Consider the following 26411-nt stretch of genomic DNA (forward strand, 5'->3'; position numbering starts at 1 on the left):
TGCCAGTTACTGCCTGGCTGAGTCAGTCACTCCTGAGAGAGCAGTATTTCCTACTGATAACTTTAGACATTGCTGTCCCAGATTCCCAAGAACTTATTTCTTTCTTTTATGTAAAATCATTAGCTGTTCAAATTTCCTGCTGGAAAAGATGCAGTACTTATCAAAAAAATTCAAAGCGTATATAAGTAATACACAGTGTTCTTTAAGTACTATCATATACTACATGTACTGCTGTGTGTGTGTGTGTGTGTGTGTGTGTGTGTGTGTGTGTGTGTGTGTGTGTGTGTGTGTTTGTGTGTGTGTGTGTGTGTAAATTCATCATAGATTGAGATTTGACTCTGACTCACACAACATTATCTAGAAGTCATTTCTGCAATGTTATTGGTCTGCCTGTTAATCAGCGGCAGCCAGTGAGCAGTGAGCAGCGAATGAGCATGGCAGAATGAGATAGCCACCAAGGGAATTAGAATTGATTGTCTGAGGAAGTTGTGACATTGTAATAATGGCTTCTCAAATTGCCATGGAGCAACAGCACCTGCACACAATTTTTGTTGAGCTTTAGAAGCAAGTCGGTGTCAGGGAGAGACTAAATGTAGATAATCAAGAAATATGATGATATTTGTGTTTAATTAAATCTGGAGACATTGCAAGCAGGTTATCTACTGTATAGCCTGTGTATTTAATTCCATGGGTTCATCCAGCAAACAGATCTAAAATGATCAGAGGTAGATGTACACAATGTCATTTTTAAAGACAGTCTGGGTACTGATACTTTTTTTGTGGTACTCAATTGTTGTAGACCCTATTTAAGGGGGCTTCAGCTCGCTGGTCTTCCATTTAAGTCTAAGTCAACATCAATCTGGATAAATTTGAAAATGCATCTTTTTCTCTACGTTTTGGCCTTTCCATTGACACTGACACAGTGTTTCTGAAGACATTCTCCCAAGAGGATACATTTAAAAATGCTTTTTTCTCATTGTAGTGTGGACTGTGAAAATGGATGTATTCAAAAACTATGATAAGTGTTTAGTCATGTGTCACATATTGTACCAATAGATATGTACCAGCATTGTTGTGCCTGGTATTCACATTCATAGTCTTGTATTTTTTATTATATTCCTAAAAATCTGACAGAATATTTACTTGCAACTGCTGTTCTGCAGCAAAACATGACAATTGCTTATTTTACATACATACCATACATGGAATGGTTTTGTGTGACCTGGACACAACAGTGAACAGTGAAATATTTTGTTGAATATGAGAACATAAGAACATTATAAGTGGTCTCTCTGTATCATCTTACTGAGCTTTTATCACTTTTTATGCATGCACAGTAACGTGACTGAGGAATTCATAATAATAATAATAATAATAATGATAATAATAATAATAATAATGCTAAGATGGAGATTGTTTAGAAAAGAAAACACTGTTTTAAAATTTATTGTGGATAATGTGAATGTAGCAAGCCCTGCTAAAAATCTGTGATTAACTCAGTTGTCAGCATCCTTCTGTGATTATGAAATCTCTGTTCAAAGCAGCTGCAGCTGTTTGCAATTAAAGTATTTCAATCATACTCCTCACAGTTATTGGGGGGGGGGGGGCATTAAGGTTAAATTTACAGTATTACAGTATTATCCTTCCCTCTAGTAAGTGACAGACCCGGTCATATAGGTCACACATAGGGCAGCAAAAACCCCACACAAAGCTCTCACACACATTTACACTACACTTCTTAATTTTTCATCCAAAAAACAGGGAAATTACAAATACTAAAATGCAAGCAAATCTGTCACAATTACTGACATACATGCACCATTTAGGAGTATATTCTTCTGAATCATATCAGCTAAAATACTAATAAAGGAAAATATAGCTGACTACAAAGGCAACATAAAATAAAAATACATGATTTACTTTCTTAACCCTTTAAAACCTGACATAAAAAATAGTCAGAAAAAAAACACTTAGATTTTTATGGTGTATTGAACCTACTGTATAATATGGTTTATTAAACCTATAAAAAGTACATATGTGTTGTAAGTGTCCTTTTTGATACATTAGGCTTTTTAGGCTGATGTAGAATGATAGAGGTGAATATGGAGCTAGTACTTCAGGAGGAAATAAAGTTTTATTCAGAGAACAAAACTAAGCAAAAAAATGCAATTTCCTGATATATATTTATGGCCAAAAAGATTATATTCTGGTAGCTTGTAATGTAATCAAGGATATACATATATATCTAATATCTAAAACTGTATAGCAGCAGCATAAAATGCATAGAAATATCAGCTGTCACTCTGTCTCCTAATAATATATTATTGAAAGATTGTAGTTAAATGATTAGCTTCACGATCAAAACTAAATAATGCATATGTAAAAATCTAAATATCAAAATGATGGCAGTTTTTTTTTCATAGAATAATTAGCCTATCAAATATTTCTCATTTTGTTATGCTAATAATGGTTTATTTTGTTTATCTAATGCATAGTTTGTGATATGTTTATGTATTTATATAGCTTTCTAAAGCTTGGTCCACAAGAGCCAGTTGCTTTGTTGTTGTTGGTGTATGCTGTTTTTCTCTGTTGCTTTTGTATGTGAATATAAATGACTGCAGCAGACTGTCAGTGACACATTTTCAACCTACACACAGAGCTGCGCATTATATATTTCAGGATGACACTAGTGTCAAAAGCATCTGCTCCATAATAAGAAAGACACTCGCTGATGACACTCTGAAGGAAGGACAGACATGGCAGCAGATGGCTGATCTCTTTTTCTTCCTCTCTCTTTCTCTTTCAATCTTTCTCTCACCGTACCTTCCTCACACCAAACCATTTGACTTCTGCATGCAATGGTATCACAGATCCTGCTTTATGGGTAGAGGGTAATGCTGACCTTTGCACAATGCATGAAAGATCATACATCAAGCAGAGTTTTCCCACAGCCGGTTATGCTATGGAAGATCCTGCTATGCTGACATTACACTTTTTATTTAGTCTTAGGGGGCTACGGAGTTTCTCAATGCAAGCGTGATTTTATTATATTATTATTATTATTGTTTTGTTTTGCTATCACAATAAGGAATTTTCATAAAATTAGAGCAATTCAGCAGGGAATATAAAATCAATGCAAAATAATATATTAAAATTATTATTATTTGCCATTCACAGTAAGATGGAATGCAATGGCATCCAAAAATTGAGGTAACATCTTAAAATTGAATAAGATGCTGCAAAACCTGTAAGTCATATTGTAAGATTTCCATCTGATCTGAATATGTTTGTATACTGCATGTGTTTATATATTTCTATATACTTATATTTATATATTATATTAATATATATTGTATATCTGTATTTTTTTTAAGCATATATATATATATATATATATATATATATATATATGTGTGTGTGTGTGTGTGTGTGTGTGTGTGTGTACGTACAACGGCAATAATTTCAGTTACAATGTCTTGATATATATTTTAAGGCCCCAACACCAAACCTACTCTCAGCCTTTAACCTAACATTTCTTGACAATATAAAAATGTAACAGGCAGATATATATATATATATATATATATATATATATATATATATATACACACATATAATATATATATATATATTATAAATTAATACACATTCAACTTTTGTCATATATAACCCATGGTCCCACAGATAAACAGAAAGACAGACCATAATAATATAACTCACCTAAAATTATATAAATGCAATAAATAAATGTGAGCTCATTTAACAATTTTAATTACTTTCATTAATTAAAAACAAAATAATCAACATTGTCATGCCCCTGAACTCATTATGTTGTGTTTTCCCTCCATGTATTCCGTGTACTATGTAAATTGTATCATTCCATGCACTTGTGTTCCCCCAATTATCTTGTGTTTATAAGCCCATGTCCGTTTTTGTCAGAGATGGTATGTCTACCTCTGTGTTTCGTGTGCTCCTGCCTGCCCTGTGTATTCATGTGGATTATTGTATTAAAAGAAGATTGTTCCATGCATTCCTGGTTTTCTCACTCCTTGCTACACATAGTGTGACAGAATGTACGACCACCAAAAAAAAGTTTAAATTGCATGTCTCCCCTCCGTTTTGTTTCCATGTTTTTTCTATCTGTGTTTTTTTTTCCTCTGTGCCCTCATGGATGCTTTCCTTCACCCTGAATTCCGCTTCCTACTGTTGGAGCCGGGAGGCTGATCTCTCGAGGACCATACCACACAGTTCCTATTGTCAGCTCATATCACCAGCTACCCTGATGACACACTCTGCACTTTCTATGATGCAAGCCTGAGCGTCGAGTGCAGAGCGCTGCCATCTGAATTCACTGCCTTTTGTGGAGTGGACACTGGTGAGAAATGGATCTCCATTCCTCACCAGTTCCCAGGGATTAATCGCCAGTGCCACTCCCGACCCAGAGCCCAGCCCACCATCTCCCCTATGTGCAGAGCGCATGCCCGAGCCCACAGCTGACGGAGAGCCAGAGCCCACTGCAACCTATGAGCCATCGCTAGAGAGAGCGACAGAATTGAGGATCGCTGTGGAGACAGAGGTTGTGACATCAGTGCAGGTGTGTTAGCCAGGAAGCACTGCCTGCCACGAGGGAGAAAGCCACGGACGGTGCGAGGCACCGCAGCTGAGGGTAAGCTGAATATGGCATAGCAAAAGGGCCAAAACGAGGAGGAGGATCTCACTGGTTGGGAAACTGATCTGGAGATCGAACTGCCCCCCTCCTTTCTCCGTTGTCTCCGCTGTTCCTGTCCAGACTTCCTTCGTCCATGGTTCCCTCGTTCAGCCCTAAATGGGCTTCCGATTCTCCAGTACCTGCTCCTAGAATATGCCCTCCAGTTCCCACTCCTCAAAAATGCCCTCCACCACCGCTGTCATCTGGCAGCCCCTCTGCTCGCACTCAGCCCACAATCATTGCGGTGCGAGCCCAGCGGGACTGCCATCCTCCAGTGTCGCGGTTGTTGGAGACTCCCTCACCTCCGCCTCCAGCCTCCGAGACCTGGACTTCACTTCGGCCCATTGACCTGGCGGCTCCACAATGGCTTCTAGCTCCCTCCTCTCCATTGTGGCCCCGGTAGTCCACAAGCTCCGCCTGGCTCCCTCGTCCCCCCGGCTACGCCTTGGTCTGGCATCAACCATCCTGCGCCTTGGGAGTCCACTCCTCTGGCTTCACCTCGTCGTTCCATCCCTCTGGCTCTGTCAGGCTCCTACATCACCTCGGCTCCAACTCAGTCCTCTGTCACTCTGGCACCACTGCAACCTCCCGGATCCACATCTCTGCATCAGCCGCCGGCGCCATCGGCTCCACCTAGGACCTCCAGATCCTCTCTGTCACCCTCGTTCATTGGCCCTCCATCCTCTCCGTTTGACCTATTCTAAAATTTAATTTTAGGCCTACCTAAATTTGTTCATCGTTATCTTATGCTACACATCTTATGTGAATAATCATTGTTCATTAACAAATATGAACTTAAATGCCTGGATGAGGAAGAGTGATATATACTGCAGCTAAAGGGGCTCAAAGCACCATCTTTCCCAATTACATCTCAGCATTGAGTGAGTCTTTGTTCTCTGTTGTCATGAGAAGGTGTTCATTCAGATTTCTAATGCAGCTGTCATAAACAAGCTTTCAGCTGCTGGCAGTTTGTTTGTTTCCTTAGTCTTGTTCATGAATTGTAGTTTGACATTCTGTATACTCTTTTCATTCAATCAGAAAGCTGCAACTTCTCCTTTTTGGACCATATTAGCTGCGAGGGCAAGTGTCTGTACTGGACTGATGGCCATTTTAATATGAACACTGTATTTATTTAAATGATTGTTCTGGGTCAATACATGTTTAGTGTTTAATTTCTGCAGTAATTGCAAATGGATGTACAAAATCTTATTTTCTTTCCAGCCATGTCAGCTTATAGGGTCATGTTCATGGTGAGAGCCAGGTTTAGTTATTCAAACCTAAAAATAAACAAGATGTTTAAAGGGGACCTATTATGCCCCTTTTCAAAAGACGTAAAATAGGTATCCGATGTCCCCAGAGTGTGTATGTGAAGTTTGACCTCAAAATACTTTACAGATAATTTTTTTTATAGCTTGTTAAAATTGCCACTTTTAGGGTATGAGCCAAAATGCATAATTTTCATGTCTTCCCCTTTAAATGTAAATGAGCTGGTGATCCGGGGAAGAGGTCAGAGCATCAAAAGCTCAAGCTCCTGCAATACCAGTGCTGGGTTTGCGAATAAACATTCCACTATTGGTAAAAGCCTGTTAACTTTACAGACAAAGCACTCAGTTTAAAAGTCAGTCATCTGGTTGTACTTTGCATAAAAAATGCACTTTATGAATTACACAGACGGGAATATGTGATTGTGAATATGTGCTTGACTAATTCCAGCGGTCAACTTCACATTGCTTTCATATGCAATTTTAGCTCCCACCTTTCTATTCACAATCATTCTGGTAGCATGTGAAGGCAGCATCAGTTAAAAAAGACAGACAATGGTAGCTTTAGCAACATTAGCCTTACAGAGTGCTAAGAAGCTCTTTCAGAAATGCAATTTGGAAAACTAACGTGTAATACTTACTTCTTACGGAGGTGTAGCTGGATCACAAACAGCTGACACTACTGCATCCTTAAGGAGTAACTTTTGTGCAAAATCTGCTTTATACTGACATTCACTCATTCACAAAGCAGTCCGGTGTAGAGTTGAGGGAGCATCTTTCTTCAAAAACTAAATTAATCCACCTCGTCTTCAGCGGCTCAGATTTCTGTGGATGCATACATCCAGCTAAAACAAAAAAAAAACTCCAAGCTACCTAAATATTTACTTGATTTAAAACTTTTTTAAAGTCATGCCACTGGTTTCGCAAATGCTGCTATGTTGTTTAGGGTGAGCCATATGTGCTGTTCATATGGGACATGTCCCGGCCAGGATTTTAATATTGCCTAAAATTTGTACAAATTTGTCTGCTAGCTGCCTCACGTCACAGAGGTCAGTTAATTCTCAGCACATAGAGACTCTTTCACCTAGATATCACACTATAGAGATTGTGTCTGTTCCCCGAACTAGAAAATACAAAAAACGTCGAAACCAAGTTAAGAGTAACAATTTAATTGAGGTTCAACAAATAAAAAACAGATGCAATACAGATAAACAAATGATAAAGCTTGGCTTATTGAATATCAGATCCCTTTCTATGAAAACACTGCCGCTGTCGCCTCTGGCTTGCTTAGTTGGGGTCACTTCATTTACAGCGATATCGTTGACGTGATTATTTAAACTGAACAGAGATGACATCACTGAATTCAATGATGAACTGCCTTTAACTGTCATTTTGCATTATTGACACACTGTTTTCCTAATGAATGTTGTTCAGTTGCTTTGACGCAATGTATTTTGTTTAAAGCGCTAGATAAATAAAGGTGACTTGACTTGACTTAAAACATCAAAAGCAGTTTGACCAATAACATGCAGGTATTGTTCATAATTGCCCAATTGTGGGGCTGCGCGTGAGAACGTGAGAACTACAGGGAACGATCAAAGTGATGCAAAGCACGTGTTTGTTCGGTAGTTTGACTTGAATCGTTGCTGCACACCGATCAAAAAAAGACACCAAAGTAGGTTCACGAGAGCAAATCGAAAGCATTAGGAGCTGTGTGCTCTGCTCTCTATAGCTCATGAATGTCACACAACCTGGATATTTTAGGCAATATTAAAATCCTGGCTGGGACGTGTCCCGTATGAACGGTGCATATGGCCACCCTAATGTTGTTTGAACAAACATGACAATGTTGCAAACAGCGTAAATGGCTTATAGCTCTGCATATTAATCTGGGATAGGAAAAGGGTTATTAACATTAAAAAAGGACACAATTCACCTTTAAACGCTACTGACATTTCAGCATTCTGCTTTAAAAAAAAAAGTGACGAGGGTCATTTCAGTATACTTGAGTTTACTTCTAAATCCAACTCACTCTCATGAAATTTCTAACTAGTTTTTGTGAATTAGAGGCTAATTTGTTTGAGTTTGTACATTGCAGTTTTACATTTTCAGTTGATTTGAAACTAACAGTTATGATTAGGTATAGGGTAGAGGTGGACCTTTATGTTTAGGCAAAAAAAAAATATATATATTTTTTTAATCTGTATGATTATATTGTCAAAATTCATACAAAACACCACCTCAAAATATTTTTCATGAGATCAGGTTGGGAAATGCATTAAAATAATTTACCCAGTTAGCCATATGCTTCTATATAGTTTACTGAAGGCAGCATTTGCATTAACATTAATTTAAAAAAAATTAATTGCATTAATTTTCTGTAAAGTTGCTTTGTAACGATTTGTATTGTAAAAAGCGCTACACAAATAAACTTGAATTGAATTGAATTGAATTGAATTAACATTCTATGTGCAGGACTTCATTACTGTTGGTAAAAATGGGCCCAGATGGGTCTAAATGATTTGAGCAGATAAGAGAAAGAGGTGGAAAAGACAAACACAATGGCAGATAACACTTTACTTTAACACCTCAAACATGCTGCTTTTAAAATTTGCAGTGAGAAAAAACACATCCATATTTTGTCTTCACATGCCATATTTTGACTGTAGACAACATGTTTGTTGGATTCATTTGGTGTTTTTTTTATGTAATGTTGTTAGGCTTTTATACTTTTTTTTCCATTATTTCACCAGAAACTAATTAATACACTTTGTTTTGAGTCCTAAAGGCGTAGTCTGTGAAAGTAAGAAAGAAAAAAAAAAACTATTGAAAAATAATAGCTTTGAGATGTGAACATGTTTTCCCCAAAACATTGTACTTGTCTGAGTAAATCCTCTTCATGGTCTCAGTCTGTCTTCCTGTGTTTGTTGTGCTTGGATCACTGTCTTGTTTAACAGTGTGATGTCTTGGGCCATACAGTACAGACCAAAGGTTTGGACACACCTTCTCATTCAACGAGTTTTCTTTATTTTCATGACTATGAAAATTGTAGAGTCACACTGAAGGCATCAAGGGCTATTTCACCAAGAAGGAGAGTGATGGGTTGCTGCGCCAGATGACCTGGCCTCCACAGTCACCGGACCTGAACCCAATCGAGATGGTTTAGGGGTGAGCTGGACCGCAGACAGAAGGCAAAAGGGCCAACAAGTGCTAAGCATCTCTCGGGGAACTCCTTCAAGACTGTTGGAAGACCATTTCAGGTGACTACCTCTTGAAGCTCACCAAGACAATGCCAAGAGTGTGCAAAGCAGTAATCAAAGCAAAAGGTGGCTACTTTGAAGAACCTAGAATATGACATATTTTCAGTTGTTTCACACTTTTTTGTTATGTATATAATTCCATATATAATTCCACATGTGTTAATTCATAGTTTTAATGCCTTCAGTGTGAATCTACAATTTTTTTTGTAGATTCTCTAGATTGTAGAAAATAAAGAAAACTCTTTGAATGAGAAAGTGTGTCCAAACTTTTGGTCTGTACTGTACTTTATTAGTGTTGTTTGCATTTGCCAGTTTAACGTACCATAGTGTCAATATGCTTAATTGTTAACATAAGTACTGAAAGTTTAATGAAAGCATTTAATTTGCAAGGGTCCTCTAAACCACAGACACAACAACGTTCAGTGTGAAGTTCAGTCTACATACTGTACATAGCCATAACTTCAACCCTTTTCTTTCACCATCTGAATATCTAGTCAACTTTCCATACACTCACCAGTGGGTAATCAAACACCTTTGATACTTTAGGAGGTGTAAGATTTGTTAAAGATTGTTAAGGTCTTGTTTTATTGGTTTTGGCAGATGTTCTGTGTGCACTGGACCAGCGAGAGACTGTTGCTTCAGTGGGTTGTTTTCCTAACAGTTTGTTTAGATAATGTGAATTGCTGAGGGGTTTTATCTCTGACTCACTGTTAAAACGCTGACCTGGATTTAAAGATTTCCTTTGTGGAATTGAATTGTTGTTGTTGTAAATAGGTTTTATAAGTGTGTGGGAAAGAGCCAAATCTCTTTTACAGATCTAAAGCCTGTAACCTTAAATAAAAGGCATAAACAAGTAATTTGTTTTATTCAGTATTTTTAATGTACAGTAAAAATAGCTAAACATTTTTAAATCAGGACATATTTATTTGAAAAAAAAAAAAAAATTCCATTAGATTTCTAGTAATGTTTTAAAGGGGAAAAAATAAAAAATCTATATTAATGGAGTTTAATGCTTAAAAAAAGAATATCTGGCAAAGGGCTTAGAAAAACTAAATCAATTAAAAAAAACATATCTTTTGTCCGGTATCAAAGATTTGTATTTTTTTTTTTTTTTTTACAATTTGATACATATACAATCATACTGGATATTTAATTGTGCATGTTTATTAAATTCATATTATATTTGCTTTCATCTAATTTAACGTGTAAATCTAATCTTTTGCAAATCTTAAAATGAATATTCATTTTTCTTACTGAACATTGCAATGTTGTGATGAGTAAATTTACCTCTAGCATTCAAAATTACTAATCTATGTTCGTATTTTGTTTTTTATTCAAGCTCTTTTAAACTCTGATTCAGGGATTTGAACTCTTGACATCTGGCAAGCAATACCGTGAAAGCTCATTGAGACTTGTTACCAATGCAAGATAACACAAATGCAAAATGTATTTATTTTTTTATTTTTTGCTGGATAAATAATAAGAATGCAAGGTGCAGATTATTGTGTTTAACAAATGGACAGAATCTGATTTAACGTGCACCCTATGAGTTTTCATAACTGATTCTGTTTTATTTATCACTGTGAAGCTTTGACGCAATCTATATTGAATAAAGTGCTATAGAAATAAAGGTGACTTGACTATTTACTTAGACACAAAACTATGAATTCATAAACACATTTGTAAGTGTTTTAAGTGTTTAAGTGTAAAATGGCTTAAATGTCCACAGTGCATCTATTTAACATGTGACCTCTTTACCAAACTACTGCACAGCAAACATGACAAAATCCTATATACTGAACCTGGTATCAGCTAGAAATCTGCATGATCTCCTCATGCATAATTATGACCTAGATATCCACTTGCCTTCATAGAAACATTCACTTTTTTTGTGTAAGTTAGTGAAACAGGCTCTAACCTGTCGCAGTTTGTGTGCTACTTCTTAGTCTTGTGAAACTGCACACAAGGCATTCTTTAAATTAAAGCATAATAGAAGTCTTTCACAGGTGCTATCTGCTAAAGTCATAAAAATATCATTGAGAAATGTATTTTCTGTTTAGCGTCCAGATATATGTGGAAATGCATTGCATTTAGGCATCATGGCTTATTGTATTGACGGACATGCACATATGTATGCTTTTTTTATTGAGACTTTAATGTGTGCAAATATGATTAATATCAAACATAGAGGCTATGTTATTAAGTAATATATTTTAAAGGCTATATGTATGTTTTCCTTTTTATATGTATGTTTTATATCAAACATATAGACTATGTTATTAAGTAATATATTTTAAAGGCTATATGTATGTTTTCTTTTTAAGCTAAGTTCACCTAACTCTGTTTGCCACAGTCAACAAACATTCTAATTTTCAGCAGCCTTTTAAAGCTACATTTTACTTTTCACAGTTGTGTGTATAGTTTCGGGATGATTGGTACTTTTTCTAAACCTTAAATGACAGGCTTCGCCCAATTTAGAACGGGTCAAGGCTGGGGCAGGAAAATTAGAGAATGCGGCTAAAACAAGCCAAATAAAGTAACATTTTCCAGACCCTGTTTTATCATTCGCGTTAAGAATATGATAATAATCTGGAATCAAACATTCCATATTCAGGCTGATTAATTCTCAGATATCACCCTAAAACTAACAGCTGTGAAAGATCCAGTCTACATTCCAGTCTGTAGGACCTGAAGTGCACAATGTAATGGACACATATGGAAAATCTCTAACCTAAAGCCACAAAGCCACAATCTTAACCACATATGGAAATGGGTGAAAATGGATCTCTAAAAATATTCCCTCTTTTAGTTTTCCCTACCTTCCATGAAATCCAAACTGCTTTTCTTGTTTACAAAACCTTTTCTCTCTGACATTTATGACTTGCTTGCTGACTTTATTGTATTGTTTGTCTTTACCACTGCCTTCTCTGCTGTGTCTTGCAGGCTTTAAGAGTGTGGTTGAAGTTCAGACTAAAATGTCAGTTTGTGGTGGTCTTCCTGTTTCTCTTCAGTCTTTCGGTGGTGATGATATACACCCTCCCTCCCTTCCAATCTGAGCAGAGCAGGCTGAACATAAGGGGCCCCCGCAAAAACAAACCCAGCAGGCTGGTTGAGAAGTTGTCTCTAAAACATTATCTTCCAGTGTCTTCATATGAACACAGCAAAACCTTGAAGAATCCTGAAATGAAAGATTCTGCTAAACATCTCCTGATGGTTAACCATCACCAACTATCATTTTCCTCTGGAAGAACAGCATCAACTGAAAAGCCTGCAAAAAGTAAAGCAAACAAAAAGGAACGACATCTGCAGAACATAAACAAGTATCCAGGCAAAGTATTTGCAGCTAGTGCCAAAAGAGGGCGAGCTGTTAAACTAGGAAATAGCAGCAACTCCAACCCAACCATCCATCTTCTTCGCTCCAGACACGATCTAGCATTCCCTCAGTCTGCCAGCATCCAAAGCCTCCGCCCAAACAACAAGACATGCAGGCACAAATGCATTCCAGATGAAGCCAAAGCAAAGAGGCTTGTGGGGCAGTTATCTGATGCACAGCAGGTGGTAAAACTGAAACAGGCCCCTGGAAAAGTAGGAAGACATGAAAGACAAACAGACCCCTCTGAGACGAAGAGACCCAAATTTGGAGCAGAAACAAAAGACAGAATTCCTGAAGAGGCTGGCATCAAGGATTCAGCCAATGACGGGTGTATGATGTTCTCTGATGAGACTTTCAATGATAGCTGGAACCAAACCAATGCAGAGTCTCTACCCTGGCTCAGTGAGGATGATATAAAAAAGATGGCACTTCTATCCACAGGCACTGTGTTGAGTAAATCCAGGCTTCCAGGTCATGGACAAGTGCTTCAGGTTGGATTCAGTGAGAAAAAAGACATTTTTGCTCCTGAAGGGGAAAATCATATCACATGCTGTGAGACAGGAAGCTGTGCTCTCATAAAACGTCCCAATGACTGGTTTGAGGTGTTCGCCTTTCACCTGGACAGAGTTCTGGGTCTGAACCGGAGCTTGCCCGCAGTGTTGAGAACATTCCACAGTGAGATTCTACCCTACAAGTACATCAATGGATCTCCCAGACCAGTAATATGGTGGGATCCCAGCATCCAACATCTGTCTGAAGGTGACAATGACCAAAATTCTTTCTCACTCACTTGGCCACAATATCAGATTCTACTTCAGAGCAGGTGTGGTACTTGGGTGCCACTAAACTTTACAACCTGTGTGGGAGTTCATCATTCAGAGTGGGGGAGGCTTGCCTTGTTTGACTTCCTGCTGCAGGTAAGAAACACTATTAAAATAAATATTTTGTTTCCACAAACTTTTGAGTATAATGTGTTATTATATATTTAATGAGAGTAAATTGCATATGTATATCGCAAATAACACACAAATACAATTTTTTATATTATAACCTAGGTGTTATGTTCTTAGGTCCTAACCCTAACCCTAACTCTCTTCCTATGGATCCCTTGTACTGTAGAGTTTAGCTATAACCCTAATCAAACCCCCCTGAAACAGGTAATCAAGGCTTTCAGGATCATTTGAAGAATCACAGGCTAGGTGAGCTGAAACATCTTACAAATACTTTGCAGGACAGTGGGTCCCCAGAAGAAGGGTTGAAGTCCTAGATCTTTTAAAAAGATTGGGATATGTAGACCATGAAATCAAAATGGTAACTAATTTAAGTTTAAATTATATGACTTTAGTTTATATATATTTAATCAATGTATGTGACCATAGTGGTTAGAAACTCTTCTATGAGTCACACAATGTAGGGTACTGCCAAGTACATAATCGCCTATCTGCCAATCCTGGTATTTAAAGTAATTCATGTTTTCCATTTCAGCATTGGCATTTTTCCTGCTTAAAATTTACTATCTTAGGGGTGAAGTGAGTGATTTAGCATTTTGAGTTTTAAACTTGTTTTCTAAACAGTGCATTTTTCATTGTTTAGACTAGCAGAAAACCGTGCCTAAAACTCAAAGAATTAGATAAGTCAAGATTGTTGCGTTGGGTTGGTCGGGATGCTCAGTCAGAGATTTAAACAAACTTTCACTTTTATGATAGGTTTAAAGTTGACAAACTAGACAAATTCAACATGGCTTTAGTCTGGAGATTAAGCAGTGAAAGTATGACATCTCCAGCAAACAGTCACACATGACATGTTGAGAACGTCTGTCTGATTCAATTCTCATTGGAGAGTCACCACAGTTCACATCTCTGTTGAAGATTGAGATCTTCATGAAAATATAAAAATTCAAACACATTAAGATAAGATAAGAAAAAAAAAACACCACTGATGAAAGTTATATTAGACTAATGCAAGTGAATTACGTGAATTTATTTGATAATGTTTATATATTCACAAGCTAAAATAAAATCATTAAATTATTAATTATTTTTAAAACTATATGTGCGTGTGTATAGTTTAAAATTTGTTATTCAGATATTAAATTATGTTTAATTAACAAAGTTCAGGAGGAGCACATTCAGATAATTAACCTGGCCAATTCATTAACAGATATTACACCATCTATCCTATCAGCTTGAGAGAAAAGTTCTATAAATAGCCCAAGCCATCTTACCTTCATTCTCTCTACAGTATTTCAGCATTGGCACACCCAATCACCGCAATGTCAGAGATAGAATTGTTCGCAAACGACAACTCCCTCGATGCCCAGGGTCCTACGCCATCTTCAGGTGTGGCTTAGCACACCAGTGCCCACTAGGGCACGGCAATCAGCCACAGGCACCTCGATACACCAAGTCACGCTCTTGCCTCCTCCTTCCAGGTGTCCGACACCTTCTCCTGTATCCTCCTTTGCCTCCACCGGATCCTCTATCCCCGCTATTGAGAAGTGGATAGTCTTAAGCCTAAGACAGGTGCTGAGCATCACTGAAATTTACTTTACTCCATCACTGCTAGCCCTAGTCAGTTACTCCACTCAGCTGAGCTCCAGCCCACAGCTGCTACTGATTCCGTGAAAGGGCTCACAGACAGTCCCAGAGGCATGAGCATGACTTCGCCAACAGCTCCCGCTCACCTACAGCCTTTCCCTTCTCCTCCTCCTTCTTGCTATCCTCTCCCCAGTACATGGCCTGTGGCTCTGCCTTCAAACTCTAGCCCAAGGCTGCCTCCGTTAGCGGCATGGGTCCAGACACCTTCCTAGCCCTCTTTTCTTCCTTTCTTTCCTATATGGCTTCACTACCGGAGCCGTGGCTAGCGTGAGAATGCCTCTGTTAGCAGCGCATGCCCGGACATCGGAGCTGTCACTAGCATGAGGCTGCCTCCACAAGCAGCTTCAATGGCAGCTCTTCCTTCTCCTCTCTCTCATCCCCATCTTCATTCTTCATTCAATCCGCCGCACCGGTGCCCATCCCACTGAATGCCCCGGCCTTGGAACCACCCCAGTCACCGGCAGCATCAGGTCACAGATTCTAGCAGGTGCAGACATAGACCTTTTTTCTCTCCTGTCACTCCTTTCACCACCTTCTTCAGACTTCAGATTTCTCCGTCACACAGCGCATAATCCGTCACTCATCTTGTCATTCCTGAATTCACTGTAATTTGGTAATTTGCACAGCAGTTCCACTCAGGAGACATGAGTTCAGCAACTATCTTGCAATAGTCACTGAGCTAACATTATCATATGGAGGCTTTCACTTGTACACCTATCACAAGCTGTTTTCAGCTAATTTTGAATCTGTTCATCCCTTCTTGCCCCGAACCGCCTCAAATGCTATGTCTCACATCACCTAAACAGCTCAGCTGAACCACCGCTCTCCCTTTCTGACTACCGCCACCCCTTCTCCAACAACCAGGTCCACTCCACTTCAACTGTGGCAGGTGCACAAGGCAGTGCTGGGGCTTCATGCATGTCTGCAGCTTTTGTGGTGGCACACATGCCTGCATCATATGCCCTGTGTTCAAATCCGCGAATAAAAATGAAAAACCCTGCTTATCGACTCATGTGCATATTTACCATTTGACTGTTGAAATGATTCACCACCCTGAAAATAACTTTACTGATTATTTACAGTCTGATCTCACCCATGGCTTTAATCATAGCGTTGAAAGCCTTCTGCGCCAAAGCATAATTTGTGCCAACCCCCAGTTCACCGTCTTCGAACATGACACAGTCGATCTCTTAATCAAAAAAGAAGTCGGCCTTGCATTGCATAAATAAAGGCGAGTCTCATTCCCCCGCATGAATGCCCTTTTTAAGATGTCTCACAGTTTGACCAATTCATCAAAACATGTCCCCGGATCCAAAAATTAAATAGCTGATTCTCTCTTTTATTTTGCTTTCTAGAAATTCAGGCTGCTTGCGCCAGATGTCGACCCACTGCCAATGCCAGTACCTATATATTCAGAGCTGATATTCCCATAAACCACACACTAAGAACCCTTCAAAATGCATCCCTCTGTTCTATTCTCCAGGCTGTCTCACACAGGACCCTCTAATCCTACTTAACCGCTTGGAACAGCTTTAAAAATTTTCACCATGCTTACAACCTGCCTTTCCCTGATTTTCCCTGCTTGCCATCACCTCGTTCATCTCCCATCTCAATGCCAACAAAAACCTGCAAGCCAGCTCCATCAAAGGCTACCTAAGTGGAATAAAAATTTTTTACAAGCTCATGTTCTGCTCACTCTCCCCAGAAATATTCAGCTCACAGACATCCATGCTCATTAAAGGCATCCAAAGTGCCCAACCCACCCACCAAGATGCTAGACAGTCAATAATCTTAACCAAATGCATTTCCGCACACTCAACTCCATGTTCATATTAGCCTTCCTCGGTTTCCTCAGATGCTCGGAACTCACCATCACGTCCAGCTTCAATACAAAAATCCACCTAACCTTTTCAGACCTATCAGTGATAGACACTGAAGCAATCTCTTATTTCATTAAGCAAAGCAAGACAGACCAATCAAGAAGAGGCCACTTCATTTACATCTTCAATCTCCAGTCACCAATCCAACCATACCAAACCCTCCTAGCCTACCTGCATTACAGAAGCCTGCAGGCTAAACTCCTCTCACATGTTTCCGGTTACAAAAACACCTCAAGTCCGTTCTACTGTTATCCGGCATCCCACCATATCATTTCTCCAACCACTTCTTCCATACAGGCGCAGCTATCACAGCCACCCAAAAAGGTCTCTCCCAGTCTCAGATCCAGGCTCTCAACCACTAGACATCAGAGGCCTTCAAGACCTACTCGGTCAGACTGCTTCCATATCAAAGAAGCTAACAGAACCTTCATCAGCTGAGTCCTTTAACATCAGCTAATTTTCACCAGTCCACCTGAACATCTCTGCGGTTACTGCCGCAGAAGTGCTCACTTCCGTGGAAGCCACTTTCTCCTTCCAGATGCTGCAGCCACTGCAATGATTCTACTCTAAGCATCCAGCACCCCACCAACCTTAAGTTCTGCAAGTTTTGGGGGGTTATCAATGCCCCACTCTGGATGCTGTCCTGCGCTTTTAAATTTTTGGGGTGGAAGCACTCTGGGTCTGGGCTAAATGCCGAGCTCGGTGCCCTCTGCCCAGACAGCATGCCAAATACGAATAACCTTTACTCTGATTATTATATGTAAGTGTTCACTGTGAAATTATGTTTTATTAATAAAGTTCGAGAGGAGCACATTCAAACAATTAACCCAGCCAATTGTAAGGGAAACAGGTCAATTTAGCTCAAAGGGAATCATTTAAGATTTTAAAGGGAATTTGAACAGAATCACTGTTTCACGGCTGATCACTGAGACGCCCTGCGATTCACTGAACGAGCCATTTAACATCAAATCTGCGCTGGATATTAATATCCAAACTATAGTGAAAACACTATCAATTAGCACAGTAACAAGATCGGCAGTTTAAGACATTAACTTGAAAGCACAAAACACAAGATACTTCTCTTTTCAATATGAATAAGGCTTTATTACATAAATCTAAGACATATAAACTAATCTAACACATAAACGCACGCACGCACAAATATACACAAGTTGCAGGAAGATCGAAAGTTAGGGAAAGATGAGTTTAAGAGAATGGAAATATGGAATCCCAAGTTTACAGCAATACGTTAAATTGCATAGACATGAACAGCCATCAATCACTTAATTAACCATCGCATTGAGTTCCTCAATGAGATTAAAATAATATTAGATACACCAGCACAAATGTCTGAAGGTACATTGCCTGTGTAAAGGGAGTCCCTTTGTTGTCGCTGATTGGCTGGAAGTTCAGTAGTCGTTGAAGTGATGTCTTGGGAAGCCCGTGGTTGGACGTTGGCTGAAGATGGAGTTGTGTGGCTGGTTGAAGTTGAACGGGCACCCGAGGTCAGGCGTCGGAGACTCGACGTTACAAAACTTAACTCAGAACACGAAACTCTCAAACGGAAAAGAAAAGAAGTAAAGTTTGACGAGACTATAGGTGGTGTTTCTTCTCATCGTGGCTAAGTAGCAGCAGGCGTGCAGGCTGAAGCACGCTGGGAACGCGCTCAAAGAACAGTGATGACAAACAGCATGGCTAAAAGCTAAAGCTAAGAAGCAAAGCTAAAAGCTCAAAGCATACTAAAGCAGGCATGACTAATAGCAGAAGCAAAGCTAACAACTAAAAGCAGACATGACTAATAGCAGAAGCATAGCTAGAGACTAACAGCAAGATTTTATGGTGTCCTGAGTATTTAAACTGGCCTGTTGGCCACACCTCAAATGTTGTCTTGACCAATCAGATATTGTCTTGGCTCGGGGGTATCATAAAACATATGTTTATCTTACCAAGCATGTGGTCCGAATTTTCCCGCTCTTGCAGGGTATAATTTTGGACATGATTCCTATAACAAGAATATGATACATTTGACCAATCATTGATTGTCAGGACTATTTCAAGCAAGCAGTTTCCATCACAAAAATACCAAACATGATTATGAATCCTTAAGCTATCCCATAGTTATTAAAAGACATACACAATAAGTGATTATAACATGATAGTCAAATGTGTGGGTTACATACAAATGAATATGGAGTTAAGCGATGGACTGATATTCATTCATAAGTCATTTTGGAGTTCATTTTGGTCCATATACATGTAGAAAAGACAGTTTCTTTGCCATTCTCTTGGCAAAGATGTCTGTGGAGACCAGAGGTTCAAAGCCCCTTCCCCCTTAGGAATTTCAGTCTGGTTCTGCTGGGTGGGGGAAGTCAAAAGATCTTGTGTAGTACTCTCATGGGTTTACACATGATGTCCGGCGTTGCTTATCAATTACAAACAACAGATTTGACAAATCTCTGTTTTATGACTTCCTGTTGCCTTACTGAGGAATTCAGCTCTTGTTTCAGCCATAGCCCTGATCGACTCTTTAATTTGTCTGGTTCGAGTCATTTCTGCAACACAATTTATTAACAGCAATTACATAATCTATCCTATCAACTCAAGAGAGAACTTCTATAAATAGTCCAAATTATCTTAACTACATTCTCTCTACAGTATTCCAGCATCCCTCAACTACCCTGACTCCTCACCATCGGCCTGTTCCTACCCCAGCTTCGGGGGGAGCACTCAGAGGGAGCGCTCTGGGTCTGGGCTAAATGCCAAGCTCAGACCCCTCTCCCTGGGCAGGGGGGGTACCCCGAGTTTGGGAGGAATTACCAAGCTCGGAGACCTCTCCTCAGACAGCACGCCAAATATGCATAACCTTTTACTTTATTATATGTAAGTGTGAAATTAGCGAAAGGAGAGAGCAATTTAACATGAAAAAATATGTACATCTCGTTTAAACAGATTCACATAATAAGGCTGTTTTTTCTGTTCTTCAATGTCTCCTTTCTCCTGATGGCTCTTGAAATTATTTTTTAATTTAAAAATGCAATCACTGATGTGAGTTCATGACCTAGTCAACCTAGTTGTTTAAAACAATGATTATAATTGATAACCAGGCAGTTAATATCCAGCTGAAACACAGACATGTTCAAATTGCATCTAATTGAATGTGCGGGTTTGAAATGTATTAATGAAACTGTGATTTAGCTTAGTTACACTAACACACACACATTTCTTCACTTTTTGCTCCTCATAGCTGCACTGTTTTTACTCTTTTTCAAGAACTATAGTTGTCATGGTGACACTTAATTAATATTGTGAACATATAATGGAGGTAAATGCATGCATCCATTCTTATAAACAGATTGAAACTGATAGGGTTATACTTCCTTTGTAATTTTATGATTTTAGGATAATCGTTAAAAATGCATCTAATAACACACTGACACTGAATCTTGGCAGTTGCATTAGCTGGTGTTCTTGAAATGTACCATGACGTGTAGTATTTATATATACTACATCTAGAGTTTTAACCAATGTGATTTATAACTAAATGACAAAAAACTACAATAACACAATAATAAAATATAGAGCAGTAAAAAAAAAAAAAAAAAAAAAATATATATATATATATATATATATATATATATATATATATATATATATATATATTTTTACTGCTCTATATTTAAATATATATATATATATATATATATATATTTATATATATATATTTATATATATATTTATATTAAAATATATATATATATATTTTTTTTTAACTTGCCTGAAGATATTAAAAGAACAGTTCACAAAAAAAAAATGAAAACATACTAACCATCAGGCCATCCAAGTTGTACTGTAGATGTTTTTTTTTTTTTCATTGGAACAGATTTGAGTAATTTAGCATTACAGTACATGACTTTCTCACCAGTGCAGTTAATAGATGCCGTCAGAATGAGAGTTCAAATAGATGATAAATACATCACAATAATCCACAAGTATTCAACACAACTCCTATCAAGTAATGTCCTGTGAATTGAAGCTGATAATAACTGTGGGACACACTACACTATTTATATTTATATACACTACACTTTTTATCCAACACACATACTTAGCGTACACGTAAATCTTTTGCAGATAATATACATGTACATACATGGAACACACTATACTACTTATATTTATATTTATATACACATACACTTATTTATCCAAACACACATACTTAGCGTACAGTTACAATTTTTCCACATAATATACATGTACATACATAAATGCTCTTTTTAATATACCTGCCATACATTGTCAATTTGTATATTGTCAATCCTTACCCACCTATTTGTATTTTTTTGTATTTTTTATTCCTTATTGTGTTTTTTGTTCTGTCGCTGTTATGTTGCACTGCGGAGCTCTGTCACGAAAACAAATTCCTCGTATGTGTCTACATACCTGGCAATAAAGCTCATTCTGATTCTGATTCTGATTCTGAAAAGCTACATGTTTATATGAAACAAATCCATCATTATGGCATTTTAACTTTAAACTCTCACTTATTGCTCACCAAGTTTTAGCAAATTTCGCTTTTTGAGTAATCTGCTTCTCTAAGCCTAACCCTAACACTGACTCCTTGGAACATAACCTTGACTAATCTTTGGCAAAAAAAAACACTTCATATTATGCATGCAAAACTGCAAAACTCATCTTCCAGCTTGAAATCTGGCCAAATCATATATGCAAAAATTACTTGATGGCAGACATACTGTAGACTAATGTTGTGATCCCAACAATGCGTAATTGCAAATGCTTATGAATGTACTTTGTGAATTTGTTAGAATAATCTGTGTGCGAAAACTCTGTACTGTGAAAAAATGGGAGTATGGATTGTCCATGAATAATACATTAGATCTAAGAAGAAAAAGTCAATAGCTGTAACATGGCCAACAGCTAATAGCTTAGTATTGATTTGGTGAAATTGCTGACTGGGACCCTTAAACACTTGTTCCTCTCTATTCATTTAGCACCTCTGATGGCACTGATGTGAAACCTCACACCTTAAAGCACAGAAGAGTGTGAAGGACACGCTCACTATCACCATTTGGAAAACAAATCCTTCTGTGTGCCACTCTAAAATGTAGATCAGTGTTTCTCAACTGGTGGGCCACAGATCTGATCTGATAGGATTTCAGAAGGCAGGAAGTATGATAATGTAGATAATACAATGCAACTAATCATGCAAACTTACAGAACAGCAAATTAAATATGCTAATCAGTATTTGTTGTGCAGGGAAAACATGGCAACACTTTTTATACATATGAAGTTCTCGTTAACAAGGTTCGGGAGGAGCGCGTCAGATACTTAGCCTAATCAACACAGGTGGACCACAATCTAGTAATCAATCCCACAGTATAAATATCGCTGACTTGCCTCTATCCATTGAAGGTTAATCAGCATCCCTCCACCACCCCATCTCCTCACTTCAAGTTCACTTTATAAATAGACGGGGAAGGGGGGGTACTCTAGGTTCGGGCCATTTCCAGCTCGGAGCCCTTCCCCGGACAGCACACCAATTCCACATACCATACCTCAGCTAATTATATGTAAGCATGAACTCGTGAAGTTGTTTTTTTATATATATATCCAAACCAACCGATTCATGCAGTGCTACACTGTTGACAATGGTTGTAAACCTACTTTGCCATTGAAACTTTGTTGAAGTTTAAAATTTTCTATTGTCTAGTTTAGCGATAGTTCAGCTTTCTGTTGGTCAGTGTGGCTAATTCAAATGACCAAATGGCTAGATTTTGCCCACAAAAATGATCTAAACAACAGTAAATGTGACCACTCTTTTAGGCTGGTAAATCACTTCATCTGTTGTTAATTACATTTTTAACTCAATTAAAAATCCTTTTCATTTTATTTGTTTAGTGTTCTAATATTTTCTCTTAACCTTTGAAGAATTTCTTAACTTTCCATGAGTTTTTCAGGCATATGAATTATAATTTGATTTAAATTAAGCACTGAAATGGATAAATATTGTAATGACCCGTAAGTCAGCACTGGCAGCCAGGTGCATCATGGGAATTTGTTTAACGTTCAATTATGAGTTATTTAAGCAAGATGTTTGAGTTCCTTTATTAGTAATGTTATACATGTTCATGTCTAAGTTAATTTGAGTTGATTCGGGTTCATTTACTGCCATGTTATAAAAAGGGGTGACTGTCACCGTCATGGAGAGAGATGTGTAGGGGAGTGACTTGTGATATGGCCTTGCCAGTGTAAGTTTGAATATTGAGTTCTGAAATTAAAGAGTAACAGACACTACTGCCTCCTGTTGGCTGGTTTGTTGACAACTCTTCACAAACAGAGACACTCATGGTCGTGCGGTGTATGGGACGCGAGTGCTCGCTCTCCCCGCTAGCGAAAGTAAGTCGCGCCGTATAGGTGCTAGCACCCTGCTAGCCGTTAGGTTAAAATAAACAGTCTAGCTTAGCTCTAGTTAGCCCACGGTATTTGAACAACTGTACGTTGCTACATTGGTGTCAGAAGTGGGATTGAGGCCGTTTAGAAGACGGAGCTATGGAGCAAAGTATAGGCGAAATAGAGCGTGCTCTCAGAGAGAATTGTATCACGCTAGAGCGCCTGACAAATGAGGCGACGCAGAGAAACAGGGCTCCGCACTGGCCTGATGGCGCCAGCGTTCCCCGGACTGTGTATCGCTCTCTTAGGCATGGGCAGGATAAATCTGCGACTCTCACACCAACACGCCAAATCAGCGTCCAGGCTGGCCTCCCCTCACGATCACCCGCAAAGCTACCACGATACAGCGGGTTGACGCCCCTGGAGCCCTACCTGGCCCAGGTCGATCTGGCTGCTCTCCACGATGGATGGACCCGTGAGGAGACGGCGACTCACTTGGCCCTCGCCTTGGAGGGTTCTGCACTTCAGGTCCTCATCGATCTGTCTCCTGAAGAGCGACGTGATATTCAGGCCCTCACCGATGCCCTTAACAGCCGCTTCGGGCAGAGAACCTCTGCAGAGCAGAGCAGGGAAGAGCTTACTAACCGACGTCGACATGAAGAAGAGAGTGTGGGGGCATTCGCCGCTGACATACGTGTCCATGTTAGGAAAGGCTACCCTACCTTCCCAGCCACAGCGAGGGAAGAGCTGAGCCTCCATGCTTTCCTGCGGGGTCTTACACCTGAACGGCTACGTCAGCATGTCCGTTTGTCATCACCTCAAGATCTGAGTGAGGCACTGAGAGAGGCTGAGCGAGCTGAGGAAGTGCTGCAGGCTGGGCCGACAACAGGTCAATCTCCACTCCAGCGCCAGCTAGCAAGAGCAGCAGAACGAGAGCTTGACGGTGTCCAGTCTCAGGAGGAGGTCAGCCGGGCTCAACCAGTGACCCCCCGACGGAGGTCGAGACTAGACCGCTGCTTTCGCTGTGGAGAACCGGGGCACTTCGCCAGGGACTGCCCTGCCCCGAGTCCCCGGCCCCGGGCAACATCACCCCCGGGAAACGACCTTGGAGTGAGGCAGTGAGGGGACCCTCACCCCGTTCTTTGGCACCCCTCCACAATGACTGCCCTACTGTGGGGCGCTGTGGGCTTATCAGAGGATTGTACCTTGACTGTGTTATTGACGGACAGCCCTGCAGCGCCCTGGTGGATACGGGGTCCACCATTTGCTTGCTACGAAAAGGATTGTTGCCAGGGACGGCCGGTCCTCTTCCAGGGGACTGGACCCCCACCAATACCGAACTCCTCACCGTCACGGGTGAAAAGACAGTAATGCCTGGGAAGAAACTGTTGTCTGTGGCGGTGGGGATGAGCCAGACAAGCCATGAGTTCTGGCTCGCCGACATCAGAGATGAGTGCATTGTTGGTTTGGACTTGTTGGCCCACTGGGGAGCATGTGTCGACGTGCTGGGGTCCGCACTGTGCTTAGGTAATGAGAGCGTGCCGCTCCGGTCGGGTCGGAGTCATCATGGAGAGGCTGCCGCCCCGCAGCCACCGCTTAGACACCAGTGTTCACTGGCTCCGGCCCCCGGCCGCCATACAAGATCTGCAGAGACTCAAGGGGTGCTCCATGGGAGTATTGCAGCTCAGACTAGTGCATCCCAGTCATTAACACCGCACGCTCCTTTCACCCATCCATCACCTGAGACTGTTGCTGCTGTTGAGGAGTTGGGGCGGCGAAGCAGTGAGCATCTGAGCGTGCTGCAGCAGGAGCAGCTGCAATGCCTATTGAAAGACTTTGTGGACATTTTTGCTGCTCGAGAGGAGGACTGTACTAGAACAGATTTGGTGCAGCATCACATTGACACTGGCCCCGCTGCTCCCATTCGCTTGCGGCCCCACAGACTGCCTCTCGCCAAGCGCCAGGCTGCTGAAGAAATGATCCGAGATATGGCAGCTAACGGCATTATAGAGCCCTCAGACAGTCCCTGGGCTGCACCTATGGTCATGGTGCGGAAGAAAACGGGGGGGTGGCGCCCTTGCGTGGACTTTCGGCGGCTAAATTCGGTCACCCGCAAGGACTCATACCCACTTCCGCGCATTGATGACGCATTGGATTATGTTGCTGGATCCTGTTGGTTCAGCTCTTTGGACTTGCGCAGTGGGTATTGGCAAGTGGAGCTGGCGGCGGAGGCCCGGCCCAAAACTGCGTTTACCATAGGGCAAGGACTGTGGCAGTTTAAGGTGATGCCCTTTGGGCTGTGTAATGCCCCAGCAACCTTTGAGAGGCTGATGGAGCGGGTCCTTAAAGACATTCCTCGTACCCGCTGTGTGGTCTATTTGGATGATCTATTAGTCCATGCCAGAGACTTTGACCACGCTGTCCACAATTTAAGGGAGGTCCTGACAGCCATCCGTAATGCCGGGCTGCGGTTGAACCCGGCCAAGTGTAACCTGCTCACCCGCCAAACGCAGTTCCTGGGGCACGTTGTTAGTGAGAGCGGGGTGGCCACCGACCCAACAAAGGTGGCCACAGTGAAGGACTGGCCCCCACCAACCAACATCAATGAGTTGCGGAGCTTCTTAGGCCTGGCCTCCTATTATAGAAGGTATGTCAGAGACTTTGCTACCATCGCCAGCCCCTTACATCAGCTGACAAATAAGGGTCGGCGATTCGGGTGGTCCGAGGACTGTGCGGCAGCCTTCCACCAGCTAAAAGCCGCTCTTATAGATGCTCCTGTTCTGGCCTACCCTGACCCCAACCAACCTTTCCTGGTGGATACTGATGCCAGCAACGTGGGGGTTGGTGCCGTACTCTCCCAGAAGGGGGAGACTGGAGAGCGAGTGGTGGCTTATTATAGCTGCAGCCTTAGTCGTCCTG

The 26411-nt window shown here is 40.3% G+C and overlaps 1 protein-coding gene across 1 annotated transcript in view; it reads left to right on the forward strand.

Moving 5' to 3' along the window:
* Positions 1 to 26411, forward strand: part of gask1a (golgi associated kinase 1A) — a 48183-nt gene that overhangs the window by 5525 nt on the left and 16247 nt on the right. The window contains exon 2 of the mRNA XM_059567349.1: positions 12174 to 13520. Coding sequence (XP_059423332.1) covers positions 12174 to 13520 — 1347 coding nt within the window. The remainder of the gene's footprint in view (positions 1 to 12173; positions 13521 to 26411) is intronic.

This window comes from Carassius carassius, chromosome 15 (assembly GCF_963082965.1).
Source record: "Carassius carassius chromosome 15, fCarCar2.1, whole genome shotgun sequence".
NCBI classification, from domain to species: Eukaryota; Metazoa; Chordata; class Actinopteri; order Cypriniformes; family Cyprinidae; genus Carassius; species Carassius carassius.